This window comes from Silurus meridionalis, chromosome 13 (genome assembly GCF_014805685.1).
Source record: "Silurus meridionalis isolate SWU-2019-XX chromosome 13, ASM1480568v1, whole genome shotgun sequence".
NCBI lineage: Eukaryota > Metazoa > Chordata > Actinopteri > Siluriformes > Siluridae > Silurus > Silurus meridionalis.
Genome location: NC_060896.1, coordinates 25,400,204 through 25,418,802, shown reverse-complemented (window position 1 = coordinate 25,418,802; position 18,599 = coordinate 25,400,204). Strand labels below are relative to the sequence as shown.

General features: G+C 37.6%; 1 protein-coding gene across 1 annotated transcript in view; it reads right to left on the bottom strand.

The window, feature by feature from the left end:
• The window catches only part of hcn4 (hyperpolarization activated cyclic nucleotide-gated potassium channel 4), a 105,331-nt gene that overhangs the window by 33,520 nt on the left and 53,212 nt on the right, over positions 1-18,599 (bottom strand). Inside the window, exon 5 of the mRNA XM_046865305.1 lies at positions 17,484-17,702. Coding sequence (XP_046721261.1) covers positions 17,484-17,702 — 219 coding nt within the window. The remainder of the gene's footprint in view (positions 1-17,483; positions 17,703-18,599) is intronic.

Genomic DNA, 18,599 nt, shown 5'->3' with positions numbered 1-18,599 from the left:
GCAAGAGGCATTAATTAGTCCTGGTTTCTGCATGTAGGTGTGGTAACATAATAGAATAACAGGCCCAGGCCTGGAGGAAACAATTATTTTTTATTGCATTGTTTATAATGGTTACGTGTTGCGTTACAATCTACTGAATACAATATATTACATGGCTAAATGTACTGTATGTGAATATCCAACCATTACAGCTCTATGAGTTTGTTGGACGTGCCATTCTAAAGCTTCGGATGTTATGGAGTTACTGCACATGCATGAAATTGGGATACCTGAATTTTCCAGCTACATGTGGTACAGTTTGATTTTTAATGTAACGATCATGAGTTTTAATTCCCAGCCACACAAAGCTGCCACTTCTGGGCCCCTGAGCAAACCCTTAACCCCACAGCTGCTTAACTGTTTGAATAAGATAAATGTAAGTCACTAGGGATAAGAGCATCTGCCAAATACCATAAACGGAAATGAAATGGAGACACACAATTGGAATTGGTAGCATTACATTTTCGCTTCACTTCCACTACAAGACCCAAACTTGTGCATGATGAGGCACAAAGCCAGCTCCACGAAAATATACTTTTATGGCATTTAGTGAAAAGTCTTAAGCGGCCTGAGATAGAGCTCTGACTTCAACACTAGTGAGCACTTTTGGAATAAAATTGGAACACTTCATGCACCTCAGGCCTCCTCACCTCACCTACATTAGTATTTCACTAATATCTTTGTGGCTAAATGAGTACAAATTTTTATAAGCACATTTAAATATTCAGTGAAACGGCTTCCCAGAAGAGTGGAGGTTATTATAACAGCAAATTGGAATAAATGTGGAATAGGATTATAAAAAAAAGTACATGCAAATCTTATAGTCAAGTATTCACAAAAATCTTTTTGTGGCATTTGGAATGAACTACTGTATAATACCTTAATTTCTTTACAATTGATTCAGCAGTGATCACTAGGATGTCCATACACGCGAATATTATTGTAGAATTGTATTATGGTTTTCTTTTCTTACCTTTTGCATGGCTATAACTTCATCTCGAACTGTGTTGGATGAAGAACACAATTCCTTTACTGGAGTATTAATCTCTAGCGTAAATATGAAAGTATTCGTTTTCCATTACTACTCGAGTAAAACTCCAAGTACAAGTGCTAAACAAAGAACTGTTTGAATAACTGATGCAAATCAGGTCTTCATTTTCCTGCATAATGTCATTTTAAGAAGAAGGTTATCTATAGTTATAGATACAGTGAGAGAACCATTACTCCACACACACTCTCAACAGAACCAGGAGGTTACGACTGTGCTCTCGTCACAACTACTCATAACTCTCTTTATGTTTTTGCTCTTGGGCCCTTGAGCAAGGCCCTTAACACTCTGTGCTCTAGGGGCACTACAACATGGCTGACCCTGTGCTCCGATTCCAGCTTCCGAGCAAGCTGGGATATGTAACGAATATAATGTATATGTGACAAATAATAATAAAAACAAAAAATAAATCAAGCATTGCTTGATTGAGGAACCGCTGGACTGCCAATCAGAAATATCCAGCCAACAGCAATACAAAGGTCAGAAACTTAAAATGATAAAGACTAGAGGATATTTAGAAGAAATTCGCTTTATTTGTAATTGTAGCTATAATAATTAAAGTAGGTCCATTCCTACTAATGCCATTCTTTTGACTGTGTGTATTTTTTATGTACTGTATATGTACTGTATATAGTTGTTGAATTTGTGAATTAGTGTAAGGCCAATTTTTATTTAAAGGCCAGTTAATAAAAGCGTGTGTCATATAAAAGATGTCTATGTTTGTGTGTGTGTCGTTAAGCAGCGTGTTGTGACATGCCAGCCCCAAATGGTATTAGCAGAAAGTGGTGCCGATTCGCCTCCCTACACTTCTTCTCCTCATCTCTAATTAACACTTGGCGGTTGAGGTCTTCTGTTTCTCTCAGTCAATTCCCAAAACGAAAACTCAAAAAGAAGCTGCTGGCGATTTTCTCTGGCCTACTGTTTCTATACTTATGTACATATAAAGTTTGAAAAAAGTTTTCTCTGAAAGCCTTCGAAATTTCTGCATGAGTGAGTCCTAAAACTTTTTTGGTTGTATTTAGAGTGTATGTAACATTTTTATATGAAAAGAGAGTCTGAACCCAGGCTATTATTATTGTTGGTGATTAATAACTCTTCTATCTACTGTACCACAGTTGTTTTTTGTGGTCATCTTGGCATTATAGCATTTCCGAGCTCAGCACTATATTCCTATTACTATATTATAAATATATTACTATATTTCAAGCCCTGTAACCCTCACTGCCAGGCTGAGATATGCAAATATATATTTTTTTTACAGAAACACATATAAAAGCGCTCTAATTTGTTCAGTTTTGTTGTGATTGACGTTGAATATATGTACACCCATTAGTTAATTTCAACCTCGCCAAATTTCGACTTTTCCTGCCAAATGTGGTTCTTCCTCAAACTGTACAGGATGTCTTGGAAAGCAGCATGACATTTTGCCTTCACTTCAACTAGGAGACTCAAACCTGCTCCAGCACGACAATGTCCCTGGGCTTAAATCCAGGTCCATAAAGATATACTTCACAAGGGTTGGAAGAGTGGAAGAACTTGAGTGGCCTGCTATAGAGCTCTTATAGCTGAATGAGCACAAATCTCTATAAGTACACTCCAAAATCTAGTGAAATAATACATAATATAAATAAATATATATAAATAACCAATAACAGGACAGAGCTGGAGACATGATGACCACAAAATCTAAGGCACATGGTAAAGCATCAACAAAAGCATATGTAGGACAAATAACAGGCACAGACAGGTTCTTGACCCTTTAACCAGAATGCATAATCATGTCTGCGGTTCTCAGACACTCAATTTAGATGGGATAACAGTTGGCAGAGCCAAAAGCCCCCTAAACATATGAGGTAAAATTGATGTATAATATAGAAAGTTGCATGCTGTTGTCAAGTCAGATGAATTTCGTCCGTTTTTCTGAATTTTCCTACCAGATCCAGAGGCAGACAGCCAGACAGGATGACATGCTGAGAGTGAGATGGGCCATTTTTGCCCTCAATCTTGTGTGTTATTTTCCTTTCGCAAAATGTGCCTTAACATGTATAAAAACCATAAAAAGAAAGAAAGATAGGAATAAGTAAGAAAGACTGGAAAATGTAAAGTATAGGAAGAAGAGGTCAGAAAGGGAGTGCACCATGGAAATCGGTCAGTCTTTCGTCTCGCTCACACTTTAATACAGACTGCTGTCGGTGACACAGTGAACGTAGCCTTCTGAAACGTGAAAGCAGCAACAGTAATGGAGACGAGAGCAGGTTAACAGGAGTGGATGAATCCTTAAAGTGTTTGCTAGGCTATCAGATAATAAAAAGCTACATTGTGATTAGTCACACATTTTGTCTGCCCAGAATCCTGATGATGCTAAACATAACATACTGCCACAAACATGCTAGCTATTTGTTTACATTGCCTTTAACAGGCAGATCATCAACACAGATCCACACATTTATTTGTGCAACAAATCTAAAGGTATTACATTCAATTTCTAACATAATGCTTTCCCAAAGATATGCTTCCAGTTTAAAAAAATTTGCAATGTTGAATTTGGATGAAATTTGGCTTTCAAATTACTGAGCTACAAAAAAAATGTAATTAATTAAAATGATTAAAAAAACCCAGATAAAACACATACCTAGTTTTTGCCTTTTTCACTTTTAGAATTATGAAAATATAATATTATTGCCATGTCACTGTATTTAAGTATTAACTCAAACATTACCAATGGTTGCTAAGTCACTAAACTGAAGTAATATAACAAGAGTTCCCTGTTAGCTGACTTCAACTTCAATCATCAAGAACAAGAACCAGCAATCATCAAGAAAGCCGGCATCCAAAAAACAAGGGTGCACATGTACATTTGTACAAATATAGCGGGGTAAATACAAGAATATATACAATATATGCAATGACCGCTTCGTGTGTGCACTGAATATACTGAATACCCCATTTTTTGCACCTCTGCCAACAATTTTCAGTCTTAAAGACCTGGACATCATTAAGACGTTACATGATTCACACCTGCTTGATGAAGAAGCTAATCAGATGTGTGCTTAATTTATCAGCATAATGTGCTATGAATATGATTTTTGTTTTGTATGTATAATTACAAAAAGAATTATAACAATAAAGAAATATATAGTCAATAAAAAAGAAATATGCAATCCTGAATAACAAAAGTTGATTGTTCTATAATTAACTAAAAGAAAAAGTGGCAAATTTGGCAAACTCAAAAAAAAAAATAAAATAAAACCTGCCTATGGTTTAAACTTTAAATATCAAGAAACTATAAAATATATTTGAAACATGGTCTATTCTGGATGTTTCACAATTTCTAGGTCACTATTTAAATGTTAGCAACTTTGTCCTTCGTACAAAAGGTCACATTTTGCATGAGTCTTATGCCTTTTATTGAAGCCTGCTTTCAGTTGACACTCAGATAGATTTTATCCAACATAGATAATCGGGATTTACACAAATGTGTGTAGTCCATGCCAGCTCGAGTGCATGCTGTCATTAAAGCAAAAAATGAGGACGAACCAAATACAAAACTAAGGTCAAATTCTCCCAAATTCTTTTCTTTTAGTATTCAATAATTCTAGTTATTGCTGAATTTAAATGATCAACTCAACAAGCAGAAAAGTAATGTTTTTTAAAGCATTCATTTCTCCAAAAGTTCACATCATTTATTATAATATTTTTCAAATATCATTTGACAATGCCTTTGACAAACGAAAAGTGTATTAATATCATTCTCATTGGGGAATGAACTGAATGAATGAATAAACATTCGGTGCCACCCAGATGAGGATGGGTTAACTTGGGTTACCTCTCAAGGTATCTTTCTCATACCATCTCACAAAGGTCTCTACTGGTTCTGTTCAAAAGGGATAATCGTATTAGCACTAATGAATAAATAAGAATTTCTCTCTGTAAATTGTCCATAGTTAAAAGCACAAAAAAAATACTATTAAATTTAATTTATTTGAGTTGAATAGAGTTGAAATTGAAGTGGTAGCTCAACGGTTAAGATGTTGAGATCCTGATCGGATGGATGCCAATTCAATTCCCAGCACCAACAAGCTGCCACTTTTGGGCCCTTATACAAAAGCCCTTAACCCTCAACTGCTACAGTAGTATAAATAGGATCATTCTATAACTGTAAGCCACTTTGAATAAGGGATTCTTCCAAATGCCGTAAATGGAAATGTCATGATTGGACCAGGAAAAATTCGCTGGACATTAACAGGAAACTTGGCAAGCACATCCTCACACAACACTGTGTCCAACTTATAAACGAAACAATAATGAGAAAGGAAGTAGCTGTCCATGAAAATATGTTCACATGGTGTGATGAAGAGCACAAAAAACATTTAGACAGAGAGACAAAAGAAAAAAGTAAGAAAGGAACTATACCTTGAACAAGATAACAACCTTGAAAAAGAAAACGGCATACAAAGAGTGCAGTGAAAGGCCAGGTACACCAATCAGGAATAACATTATGACCGCCCGCCTCATATTTTGTTAGTCCCACTTTTTCTGCTAAAACAGTTCTGACCTGTTGAGCATTAACATTATTAACTTCTTCAGCAGTTTGAGCTACAGGAGCTCCTCTGTTAGATCGGACCACACGGACCAGCCTTCGCTCCCCACGTGCATCAATGAGCCTCGGCCGCCCACGACCCTGTCACCGGTTCACCACCGTTCCTTCCTTGGACCACTTTTGATAGATACTGACCACTGCAGACTGAGAACAGCCCACAAGAGCTGCTTTTGGAGATGCTCTGACCCAGTCGTCTAGACCAGTGGTCCCAAGAACATCAATTGTTCACAGGCCGCACAGAAAGAATACATAACTTACATTATTTCCATTTTATTTATTATCTGATTCTGAACAATGTTTTATTTTGAATATTTACCGAATTGTCTCTGCCACATATGTCTATGACTCACTCTTGATGCAGGTCATGATGCCTCGGTCACATGTCTTACCTTCATCCGCTTAAAGGGGCTGCTCCGGCCGCTAACACATCATACATTACCGCTAAATTGAAACCACCAAGCGAGCAAAATGAACAAAAAAACAACAACTTGGATTTACGTTTATTATTATATTTAGAAAATACCGTTTTTTATGGCGTATCATTTTATTTTGTTGTATTTATCCGCCACAATTTAAAGGCCGGTCCGTGAAAATATTGTCCGACAATAAACCGGTCCATGGCGCAATAATGCTCAGGGACCGCTGATCTAGACATCACAATTTGTCAAACTCGCCCAAAACACTTGCTCATTTCTCCTGCAAACACAGCAACATTGAGGACAAAATGTTCACTTGCCAACTAATAAATCCAACCCACTATCAGGTGCCATGATGAAGAGATAATCGGCGTTATTCACTTCACCGCTCATAATGTTCTAATGTCAAGTTATGCCTCTTCTGTGTGTGTGCACTAGAGCACACCAAATGAAGTGATTAAACATACATACTGAATGAAAATGTTTCATTTGTGAAAGCCAAAAGGAAGAATGTGGTTTTACTTGTACACCAGACAACTTCAAATATATATACTGTACATACAATACTGATATGTTGTTAAGACTGGATGCAGGCAGAGACACGATGATTAAAGCATGAAATGCGACATCGATATTAAACCGCGTTTTGCGGCTGCAGCGCGAGTGATGCGCGAGGACACGCGAGACAGATTGAGATGCTGTAGGAGGAAGGCATGGCCGAAGGGAGCAGAGAGAGAACTGGATGAGATGAGAAGCGTCTGCTCCTGCTGGTGTATAAAGGGAATGTGAAATGCTGAGGAAAGGAAAGATTGATGGACAGGCATGGAAGAGTGCAAGCCACCTCTCTTGCACCTGAGCTGTCCTTAGGCGACCGAAAAAATCTCTCTCAGATGCTGTTTAGTCGGTGAGAATAAAGAAAAGTGCTGCAGGCAAATCGACGGCCCAGACCACTGATGCTGATCGTTCTGTGATAACATGATTCCTCTGGTGTCCTATAATCCTACAAAGTTATTGTGATGAATAACAGAAATAGAATAAGCGTGAAGATTGAACAGGATGATTATTAAACCATATTAAACATGGACTTTAGCATTAATGTATTTGTAATTTTGTGTACTATGTACTATGTACTATGTACTATGAACATTTTGTTTGTTCATAGATACATTTAATGGCATGTTCTTCTCTCAAAACTATCTCTGAAGACTTTCCCATTGCAGCAAACCTCAATCCTTTGCTACAAACCATATCGTGCAGAATTTGAGCATACTATCAGATTTATATTATATGCAGTTCAAAGTGGAGCAACTCTGTCTCCTTTTCATTAGAAAGCTAATTTAAGGGACCCTATGCTTCCACACACACAGGAACACACACATACACACATACACACACACACACACACTCAGTGCCACACTGTAATCAAATGCTCTATTCAGACTAGATTATGCTTGTGCCTTTCTGATGATAATTTCTTCCACTGTCTTTCTCGCACTTCCTGGTGCTTCCTTTTTTGTTCTCTTATAATTAGATGCATACATTTACGAGGGAGGTTTCCATCCAGAGCTGCCTTATATCTGGAGATGGGGTTTTGAGTGCGAGTGTGCAAATGGACACTGCCAGTGGAAATCTCTCCGGATGTTTAAAGTAAGCCGCGTATGCGTGCGCACACACACGTTTATCAGTAAATAGTTATTAATAATCAGTATATAAACTATATGGATCTGTAGGAGTGTGTAAGGAATCTACAGAATAAAAAAAAACACAATTGAGCGTGCTGTTAAAAGAAAATATTCACCTGTCATACACAGATATAAAGCAAAGGCACTGCTGCCTTTACAACTGATTATTATTATATAGAAATATAAAACTATACATCCTGAATTATTACAGTATAATTCTCTGATACAACCAAAATTTGCCAAATAGTATTTCTCTTTTTTCAAACCCAAGGAAATTTAAAGATATATGTTTCTGGCAAAACAATATTTTGTCCTTTTGTTCTATAATTTACTATAGAAACAATAACATGTTATTATTGTTAATAATAACGTGTGAATTATTGTCATATATTAGACCTAGCTTTAAACAATCATTAATTGACCACTTTTTCCTTTTCTTTCATTCTGAAGTGATTAAGACAAATAAAGATTGTCATTAAATTGCAAAAAAATCCCTAAGATGGAAAATGTATAGTGATTGTTGTGGTTTGAAGTGCTGACATTGAGGACTGTGGTTCCCTGTTACTATAGAAACAAGAACATAAAATGGAAGTATTCATATTAGTCAGATTTAAATCAATACCCGAATCTTGGTCACTTGGTTTGCCTCTAAACACTCTTGAAGAAGGATTTCCACAGAGATCTTAAACCAATTGTGTCAATGGTGCATGTCCATTTAAGTGAGCACGTCTAAAGACCCCTGAGGCCCTCCTGAGGCTGTAGACATCTGGCACTTTACAGCTTAAAAACCCTCGAAGCCTGGTGTTAACATCACCAATTTCCATCAGAATTTGTTTTCATTTTATTTTGCTTTCCACACATCAGGACTTGGGGAAGCAGCTGATATGATCCGTATAAGGCCAAGCTGATGTTTGATTTCTAATCAAAAAGGTAATTGGATGAAAGAAGACTATTAGGAGTTTAGCCCTAGAGGATCTTTAGCAAAACATAAACTGCATACTTGATGATGTATGAGTTATAATTATGTATAATTAATTGCTAAACTGACTAATGAATCACAAATCCTTTATACAAGCATACAAAGGTCCCAGATGGTTAATGGCTATAGATTTCTAATTCAGTTCTTCTTGGTACCTTGGGTAGAAACAACATAGAAGGTTTGTAGAGAAAACTTTCCTACTATAGAACTACAGGTGAAAAGCTTAAAGCAACACTAGAACAGAAGGTTTCTCATTTATAATAGGTACGAAGGAGAACCCCTTAGGAATTTTATAGCCAGTAGGCATTTAGTGGTTTAAAAACTTTGTCAACAATCTTATCAGGTATCCAGTTTGGGTTTTGGTGGAGATCTGCTTGATTCGTTTCAAACAGTGACAAAAAAAAACCCCTTGCAAAAGTGCTGTTATTTGATGGACAGAAAATGAAAAGATGAAAGAAATGGGGTGGAAACACAGTCTTCTAAATTGAGAACAGCATATGGAGTCTCTGTTCCAGTTTCTTCCTGGTGATGTCCAAAATCATCTTTTCTGCTAATGCACCAAATTTTAGAGTAAAGAAAAAATAAATTCAGTGAGGTGGTGTCCTCAGAGCTTGTCTGTTTTATCTATTTTCGTCTAAATTTCCTAAACCGCTTTTCACTTTCCTCTGAATAAAAAAAATAATAATAATAATAGTGTAGAAGGGAAGGGCCTTTTCAATCAATCAGTCAATCAGTTTTTTCCCAATATGTGCTTCATCAACTTCAGACCACCATACGGGTAATTAGGCTCCTAACTGGAATAACTGTAATACAAAATCCCACAATTTAGGCAGTTTCCAGAGGCAGCTGTTAGAAACCATAAACAGTAAGTATTAAACGGTAAAACAATTTATTTAGTTTATCAGACTAAAATAAAGTATATTTAAGTACAGACAGATTTGTAACAGTTTTGCTTTCAGTAATATTCCTTTTTAATAAATAGATTTTTGGCTTGGGTGCTGAGTCTGGATTCTGTAATTTAGAGAGTTTTTTCAGACTCAGGAATTATTTTTTGGCAAGAATCGTCTTTTGACCAGATAATGACTAGCTAATCACAAGGGAAAAGAAATGTAACTGTAATTAAAATGTAATTGTAAAGTCTACATGCAATTTAAAGACACGTAGAACACAAAAAACAAAAACAAGAGCAAGTTTGCAATCATGGTTACAAATTAAGAGTTTGTGAAAACACTGTTGTCTGAAACTAGCTGATGATAAGATTAAGAATTTAGTGACATAGCTTTTAAGTATACAGACAGTGTAAAGGCAAAGGGACTGTCGAAATGAAATTTTTGTTCAGGCATGTTGGTAAAATATTAGAAAATCAAATTTGTATGAGTAGAATTACACCGTGATTGCACATAGCACTGAATACTGAATTTAGAAAAACAATATTCTGTCACTGGAAAAATCAGGCTATGGTTCATTTTCTGATTAACATAGTGAACACCTGACAGAGTGGCAGTTTATTAGCTTCAGTAAAGCTTTACCTGGTTCAAGGTTAACAAACAGTGAAATGATGCTTATTTTTTTATGTGAATATTTGCTTTGCATCAGTGCTAAATCTGTAGTTTAAAATACAAGTAATATACAGTGCTTGCTAATACACACATCAGCTCAAAGACAGCTCGGAGTATCAGGCTGAATGTCCATCCTCTTGTTTTTATCCTCACAGGGACTGAGAGCCGAGTGAAGTAGCATTAATCAACATAACCCACACTCAAAGAGAAATGAATTAAAAGGCCTCAACCTGAAATATTAATCGCTGTTTACCACACTAATATCCCCTCTGCAGGCAGCCGGGCCCAAGGGGGCTGCCTCCAAATGAGACATGGAGCGAGCGCTGTTGCTATGGGAGCAGGTTGCTATGGGATGGCGGCCATCAAGGTAACAGATAGCGTGCGGTCAATCAGTTAACTGGCAGAGGAGACTGGGCGCAATGCACCATTTGAACCTGTCTGTTCTGGTTGGGTTTATGAACAATAATTGCTTGAGATAAATTTTTACCCATTGTTCAGAACTAACTTTCATCTTCTTTGTTTGTCTTAGAAAAACAAGATATTAAACAAATATTCGATGATTGTCTATAACATTTACTTCCAAGTACTGTGTATGTATTTTCAGAAATATACATAGTTCACATCATTGATATTGGTAAGATGTACATTTCTGTATACTATTCCTTTTTTTTTTTTTTTTTTTTTTACAAATTTGGGTCACTGGGATTTCCATAAATCTCAATATTTGCTTAATACTAATTAAAAGTTGAGTTACAGCAAACCTGAATGCAATTTATTTCTAATTTAAATGGTGCTAGGGCAAATTCTTCCTGTTTTTATTACTTTTTCTTGCACTTCCTTCAAGAGTGGAGCTAAATTGCAAGCATTGGAAGAAAGAAGAGAATAAACAGTAAACCAAGTTATAGAAATTAGAAGTACCCGAACTTATTGCTATACAATTATATGAAGTCTTGCCAATCCAATGCTTTTTTATAAGTTCGCTGTGGCTACAATTCTAAAAGCGAGGTAGCAGGCAAGAGCTCATCTAGCAAGTGTAACCTACTGGGACATAGTATATAATTATGAAGATTCTTTAATGAAGCATTGGATCATACTGATTGTTCAAAAATAAAATTTTAGGTTTTAGTCTAGACAAAGTAGAACCATAGTCTAGTTGTATCGAACACAGCAATGTCCAAGGTCAAACTAGAAAAATGTTGACCAGCTACATTCAATTACTCCCTCCATAGGCTCACATCAGCAATGATCCGAAACTCGATGAAGTTTGAATTTTTTATATCTATATGCTTGCTTCCAAGAAAGCTGCAAAAACAAACACAGCAGATATGCAGCCCTCGTTACCTTTCCTTGAGCCTTCTGAGATTTCAAGGTCTAGTGGAAATTTTCCGTTTCCTGCACGCTTATGGATTCTCTCTCCATCTCACTGAATATCTTACCTCGTCTCTCTCTTCAGCTTTCGCTCATGAACACATTCACTGTCTGACATAAACACATGTCTAGTGTCTGTATTTGGTTTAAATAAGAATGTCTGCTTAGGAGCAGTCAGACTGTAGGTTTAATATGACACTGGCGCAGCATCTAGAACAAGGAAAGTATAAAAGAATTGCACATTCTTCTTAAAGTGCCTGTCCATCACCCTACTATAATTTACACTGATATCTTACTGATGCATTTTACTGCCTATAATCATCATGCAGTTTGCTCCATTCTGTACATTCTCTATTATCTTCGGTGGTGGATGAAGTACACAAACCACGTATTTGAGTTAAAGTAGATATACACTTGGTAAAATATTACTCTAGTAAAAGTAAAAGTTCTCCCTTTAAACTTTCTCTTGAGTAAAAGTACAAAAGTATTTGCCTTCAAATATACGTAAGTTTCCAAAGTACTACAGTGTTTCGGTTTACTTTTTCTCTTTTCGTGTTGATATTCAGTTTTCTGCCACAGTTCTGGTGACTCCTATTCCTATAGCTCATGAACATCAGAGCTTCCACCCCAGTGGACTTATTTTCGAGTTTTCTTGCTTCTACCGTGGATTTATTGGCTTAGAGAAAAACTCACTAGTGTACTCATGCACTCCCTGGGATATTCCTTTCTAACGTGCGCTCACTAACGTCCTTTCTAACGTGCGCTTTCCAACTTGCGCAGACTTTAATAAAGGTAATCTTTTTCACAAACTTACCAAATACAAAAAGTTTATTGAGTGCCTGACCAGAGAGGGGAACATATTGGTGTCACTCGTGCCGCACTGGGCCAGTCCGACCACATCATGGTTAATTTGATTTCTGCATACAGGCAGATACTAAAACTCAGCTAACCTGTTGTGAGGACATCAAAGAAGTGGACCAGTGAGGCTGTGGGGGAACATTAGTGGTGTTTGGACTGTACAGACTGGGATGTTTTTAGGTCTGCCACCAACAGTCTGGATGAGTACACATACACTGTGACATCCTACATTAACTTCTGTGAAAACAGCATCATTCAGTCACGCACCAGGGTGAGTTATAACAATGACAAACCCTGGTTCACAGCTAAACTCAGGATAGGATAAAGAAAGAGGCCACATTTAAAAGTGGTGACAAAGGAAACTACAAGGAGTCTAAGTACAGATTTAGCAAGGAGGTGAGAAGAGCTAAAACAGAGCATGGTGAGAGAATTAAACAGCAATTTTAAACCAACGATTTGCCTCTCTCTGAAAAGGGCTTAAGGCAATCACCAATTACAAGTCTAGAGCCCCCGCTCTGTGAAAGACCTGCACCTGGCCAGCAGCCCGAATGAGTACTATTGCCGCTTTGAAAGTTATTGGGACAGACCTGGCCTCCCCCAGTCCTCCCCCCACCAGCCATTGACAGCAGTAGCCTCCCTCCTACATTTCTATACCTGGATTACCCTAACAGCTCCGCACCTCAGCATCTAATAGACTCTATAAACATCTAAACACCCGCAAGGCTACAGGCCCGGACTCTGTCTCCCCCCATCCTAAATAACTGTGCCAATCAGCTGTCCACAGTGTTCACAGACATTTTTAATACCTCACTGGAGACCTGTCACATGCCAGCCTGCTTCAAGACCTCAGCCATCATCCCAGTCCTCAAAAAGACAAGGATCATAGGACTTAATGATTATAGGCCCGTCGCTCTCACATCTGTGCTCATGGAGTCTTTTGAGCACCTTGTGTTGTCCTACCTCAAGGACATTACAGACTCTCACCTGGATCTTCTACAGTTCACCACAGATTCATTCACAGAGGCTGTGAACATGGGCCTCCCCTTCATCCTCCAACATCTAGACTCCCCAGGATCCTACGCCAGACAAGCTCTTCCAGCTGAATGTGCCTGACTCGTTGGATCACAGACTTCCTGACAGACAGGCGGCAGTTCGTGAGGCTGGAAAAGCATGTCTCTGACTCTCTGAACATCAGTACTGGATCCCCCAAGACTGTGTCCTTTCTCCTCTGCTATTCTCCCTGTACACCAACGGCTGCTTATCTGGTCACCAGTCTGTCAAACTCCTGAAGTTTGCTGATGATACCACCCTCATCTGCCTCATCTCTAACAGGGATGAGTCGGCCTGCAGGAATGAGATGGACCTTCTGGTGTCATGGTCCAGCATTAACAACCTGGAGCTCAACATTCTCAAGACAGTGGAGATGATAGTGGATTTCAGGAAGGACCCCCTGTCATCCTCTGTAACTCTCTGGTGACATCTGTCGAGTCCTTCTGCTTCTTCCTGGGCACCACCATCACCCAGGAGCTCAAGTGGGAGCAGAACAGCTGATTATCTCTGTCAAATAGCTGTTGAATTGTAATTTCATAGCATAGCCTACTCAATCTTTATATACTGTATCAGTATACTATCTACTATCAGTATAGTATTAGTATATTATTGTATTGTCCACATGCACTAATGTAGTGCCTTAGATACATCTTCTAACTTTTGACTTATATAAAAACATTTTTTAATGTATACATCTTACATCAATATATACATAAATGTTCTGCTTTAACAAATTAAACTCTTAAATCTGCTCAAAATACAAGCATTAAAAGTGGCCTGTCTCAAATTATTGTCCAGGTGGTAAATTAGTGCAATTTTTTACCAAGCTTCGGGCTAACAAATAGGCATCTTTTTAATAATCCAAGAACTAACTTCCAAACTTTTCCCACATTGCTATGCTCCTCTTGCTGTCTTCCTGTAGTGCCAGAATCAGATTTAAAACACTGATACTCACCTAAAAAAACCAAGAAGTCCCAGAACCCTTCTAACTCACAGCTCTTATCTCTCTCTGCACTGCACCACACCTTTTCTGATTCTTAACTCAACTGCTCTCACCATCTCTCAGGGAACAGGGAAGGCAAGCTTAAAGACTCCTTTTCTTCTGTAACCTAAGGGGTGGAATGAACTTCCACTTGATGTCCGAACAGCTGTCTATGTCTAATTTCCTACCTCTTTCTCAAGTATTTAAATAAGCAAATCTCAATTTAAACACCTTGCTCTTCTAACTATATTCTTTCTAAACAGAGATTTTTGGAGAGATGGTATTCTTGGTCTGAGTCCTAATCAACCAGTATGTCTTCATTAATGGAGACTTCAAAGCACTTTTGTAAGTCTCTCTGGATAAGGGCATCTGCCAAATGCTATAAATGTAAATGCCTTGGTAATAGTTCCGATACATAACAGCCAGTCACATCTATTGTCTGCATCACTGATAAATGAACAGTGTAAGTAACAGCAGATAAATTACAGTGATGGAATTTGGGTTTTATTCTTACATTACATTGATAGCATTTTGCAGACACCCTAATGCAGATCGACTTTATTACAATTATTCCTGTCATAGTATCTGTTAAACCTTTGATTTGTTTTCAATTTAAACCCAAACCATGATTTAAATGTAAGTATTTGATACTTGAGTCACCATGAAATTAGAAATATAAAATTGCAAATAAATGACTATAGAGAAATGTAATGCTTGACAATTTAGTGAGAAGAAAGATACTTTTCACTTTATATGTAGAAAATCGAAAGTAATAGGTGAAGGAAAAGCTGAATACAAGTACTATGTCTATTTGGAAGGAGTCTCCAAAAGGTAGAAAGTTTTCGGCCACAGGAATGCCTTCAGAGAATTTAGAGAATGTTACAATTTATGGTTTATTAGTAACAAGCAGGTGTTTAACATTAATTGTAACCATAAATGGATAAATCACACAACATACCATATTTACTTACAAGACTTACATATTGCTGTAGTAGGATTAAAGCATTCATGGATATGCTGTTAAAGGAAATTATTGACCTTGGGTGTGGTGCTTCACATCCTGAGACATCAAACCATAATGCTGATGATCCATTTTTACTTATCTAAATATCTCATTGTTCTTCGGTGTTCTGGTGTTGTTTTTTGTGTTTTGTGTTTAGTGCTTTTGTACTATTTAAAATGGCCTAAAAAATACAATGGTGTTGTGCGTGTATGTCACACTCAATTACCATTGCTCTGTTCTTACTAGTATGTCTTTCCAGCATCTTCTGAAACCTGTCTGGATCTATTTACACCACCTTCTCACTCTTCCAATCTATCAAACGCTTCCTGTTCCTTCCTCTCGCTGCCTCTCTCTGACTCGCTGCGGTTTTCTCACTCTTTTCCATCAATCTTCTGCCAGCATCGCACACCCCATATAACCCTTCCTCCCTTTCTCAGGGAGTACCTACCCTCCCTTCATTTCCCATTCTTCATTTCCATCTTTCCATCTTTCCATCTTACTCTACAGATGGTGGGCCATGTGGCAGGCTGGCAGCTTTGCTCATTATTATACCTGCCATACCCAGGGAGAGGCAGGCGTCAGTGAGAAAGTGAAGACATCATGCTGTTTTGTCCACTACTTCAGGTGAGCACTTGGTTCACTGTACACGGCGTGTCGAGCTATTATTTCTAATCTAGGAACTCTGGACGTGTTATAAGATTGAAATTTTCCATATGCCTGTAATGTAGTTAACCAGCAAAAAATGATTTGTGTCCAGTCTACGCTTCATTAGTTTTTCTACTAGTGAGGCCAAGCTAATATAGCTAATGAATATGGGAATTTTAGCAACCAGAAATTTGGATTCATAAGTAGTCTTGCAATAGTTACATTTGAGCCATTTTTAAACCATTTAGCTTTATCATACACAATCACTTCTACATTTGCTTGCTTATATACAAAGTTTAGCATCTCTGCTAACACATAATATTCGGTTACCTGTTATATAATAAACAGATAGCTAAATAAGTCTGGCTAGCAGTTACATACCCTGCCAGAAAGGCATGGTTGGTTTATAGATGAAAATAACATAAAAAAAAAGGCTTCTGGCTAGATACAAAAGCAAATCTGCATTTTTCAAAAGTCAAACCAGTAAAGAAACTACACTGTTAGCGAAAAAAAAAAAAAAAAAAAGAAAAAAACCCTAAATATGTCCGTACACGATGTTGAGCAAAACACGCACAGAGATCTATTCCAGTAAACTGAATAATAAGGACTTTACATCGTGAAAAATATCACATATAGTATGTTAATTATAAGGGTACATCCTGTAACCCATATTGCCATGTGCCTACACGTCATCATGTAATCTACATGAAAACGTCACTAGCAATGTGAAACCAAGTGACACTAGCAAGAACTGTCTTCATTGTCTTCATTATCTTTATTTAAAAAAAGTTATTCAGCTGATGTTGAAAATAATATTTATTAAATAATAACACTATTTTGTGTGTGTTTTGGAAAGCGAAACCATTATTGTTTCAGTGTTGCATAGTTTAATTAGACATACACATTGTCTACAATCTTAATAATGTATGTAAAGGATTAGCAAAGAGTAAATTGATAATAAGAAATCAAATCAAAGACTAGAAAACATAAAAAATGCTGTAATAGTGTATTGTTTGCTGTCACCTAATAAGCAGTCAAACCCTGCTACTGATCAATTCCTTATGTTTGACACTTTGTTTATTACTGTATATTACTTAGTCTAACAACAATATGAGTGAAGAATAGTCTCTTAAAATGATGCAATTAGTTATTATGTTAAAATAGTAATAGTAATTATGGTAATTAGTCATTATGTTCTAATAACGGACACTTACTCTCTGATTGTACTTGCATAGCAATCCAGCTTTCACTTACCTTTTCTTGATACTGCCTCCGTGAGGAGTCCAGAGACTGGATGAGCGCTGTGGCATGGCCAACAAACATAGCATAGCACGTTGCTCCGACGATCATGCTCAGGATGGTAAGCCAAACGTCTGTCATTCCCACTGGAGGGTACATGCCATAACCAATGCACAGCATGTGACTCATAGCCTTGAAGAGGGCATATGAGTACTGCTGGCCCCACGTATCGTTCTGCAGAGGGAAAGAGAGAAAAACCCTAAGGCCATCACACACAGTATGCTAAAGGTCAACTAGAACTACAGTCTCAAAGGTCTGGGCCACTTGAGGCGGCCATAGCAGGTGTTTCTGGACTGTGGCATTCAGAACCCCTAAATGTGCCACACATGCTAAGCATGTCGATTGTGAATCAAATGGCTTGGACACGTAAAGTTTACAGAAATTGTAGGAACGGCAGGTTCGATAGATAAGTTTGTAGTAAATCCCAGAAATTGTGGATAAGCATCTCTTTTCTTATGGATTCCTGTGTAATCAATACAACCTCAGGAAATTACTTTGGAACTAATATCTACAGAGGTGATGACTCTCATAGCGGAGATTCCCCACGATGCCACAACCATCTGCAGCCAGAAGCCTAAGAAGCAAAAACATCCTTTTTTTCAGAGTGGGAAGGATGGCATACACCAGGGTGTCCAAGCTTTTCCACAAAAGGGCCAGTGTGTGTGCAGGGTTTTCATTTCAACCAAGCAAGAGCACACCAAATTCTACCTGTATAAATCTATGATTTTCATTTTCAGTGACTATCAGGTGTGGACCCTGATTGGTTGGAATGAAAACCACCACCCACACTGGCCCTTAGTGGAAAAGATTGGATATGCCTGGCATACACTCTTCTCAATCACACTAACAATAGCCAATGAGTTACTTGAGCAAACACGTCCACATTAGAACTGAATTTAATCCATAATTCTACTTCAGGCTCATCCACTATAGTTTACACAAGGTGTCTACAGGAATCTCAGTTATGTCTGTAGTTATGTTAAAATACTTACAAAGCTCATTTTAGTAAACCAGAACAAGGGCCCAAATATTGTATATGCCGTAAGCTATGGTCACATCCAGCAACTTGCA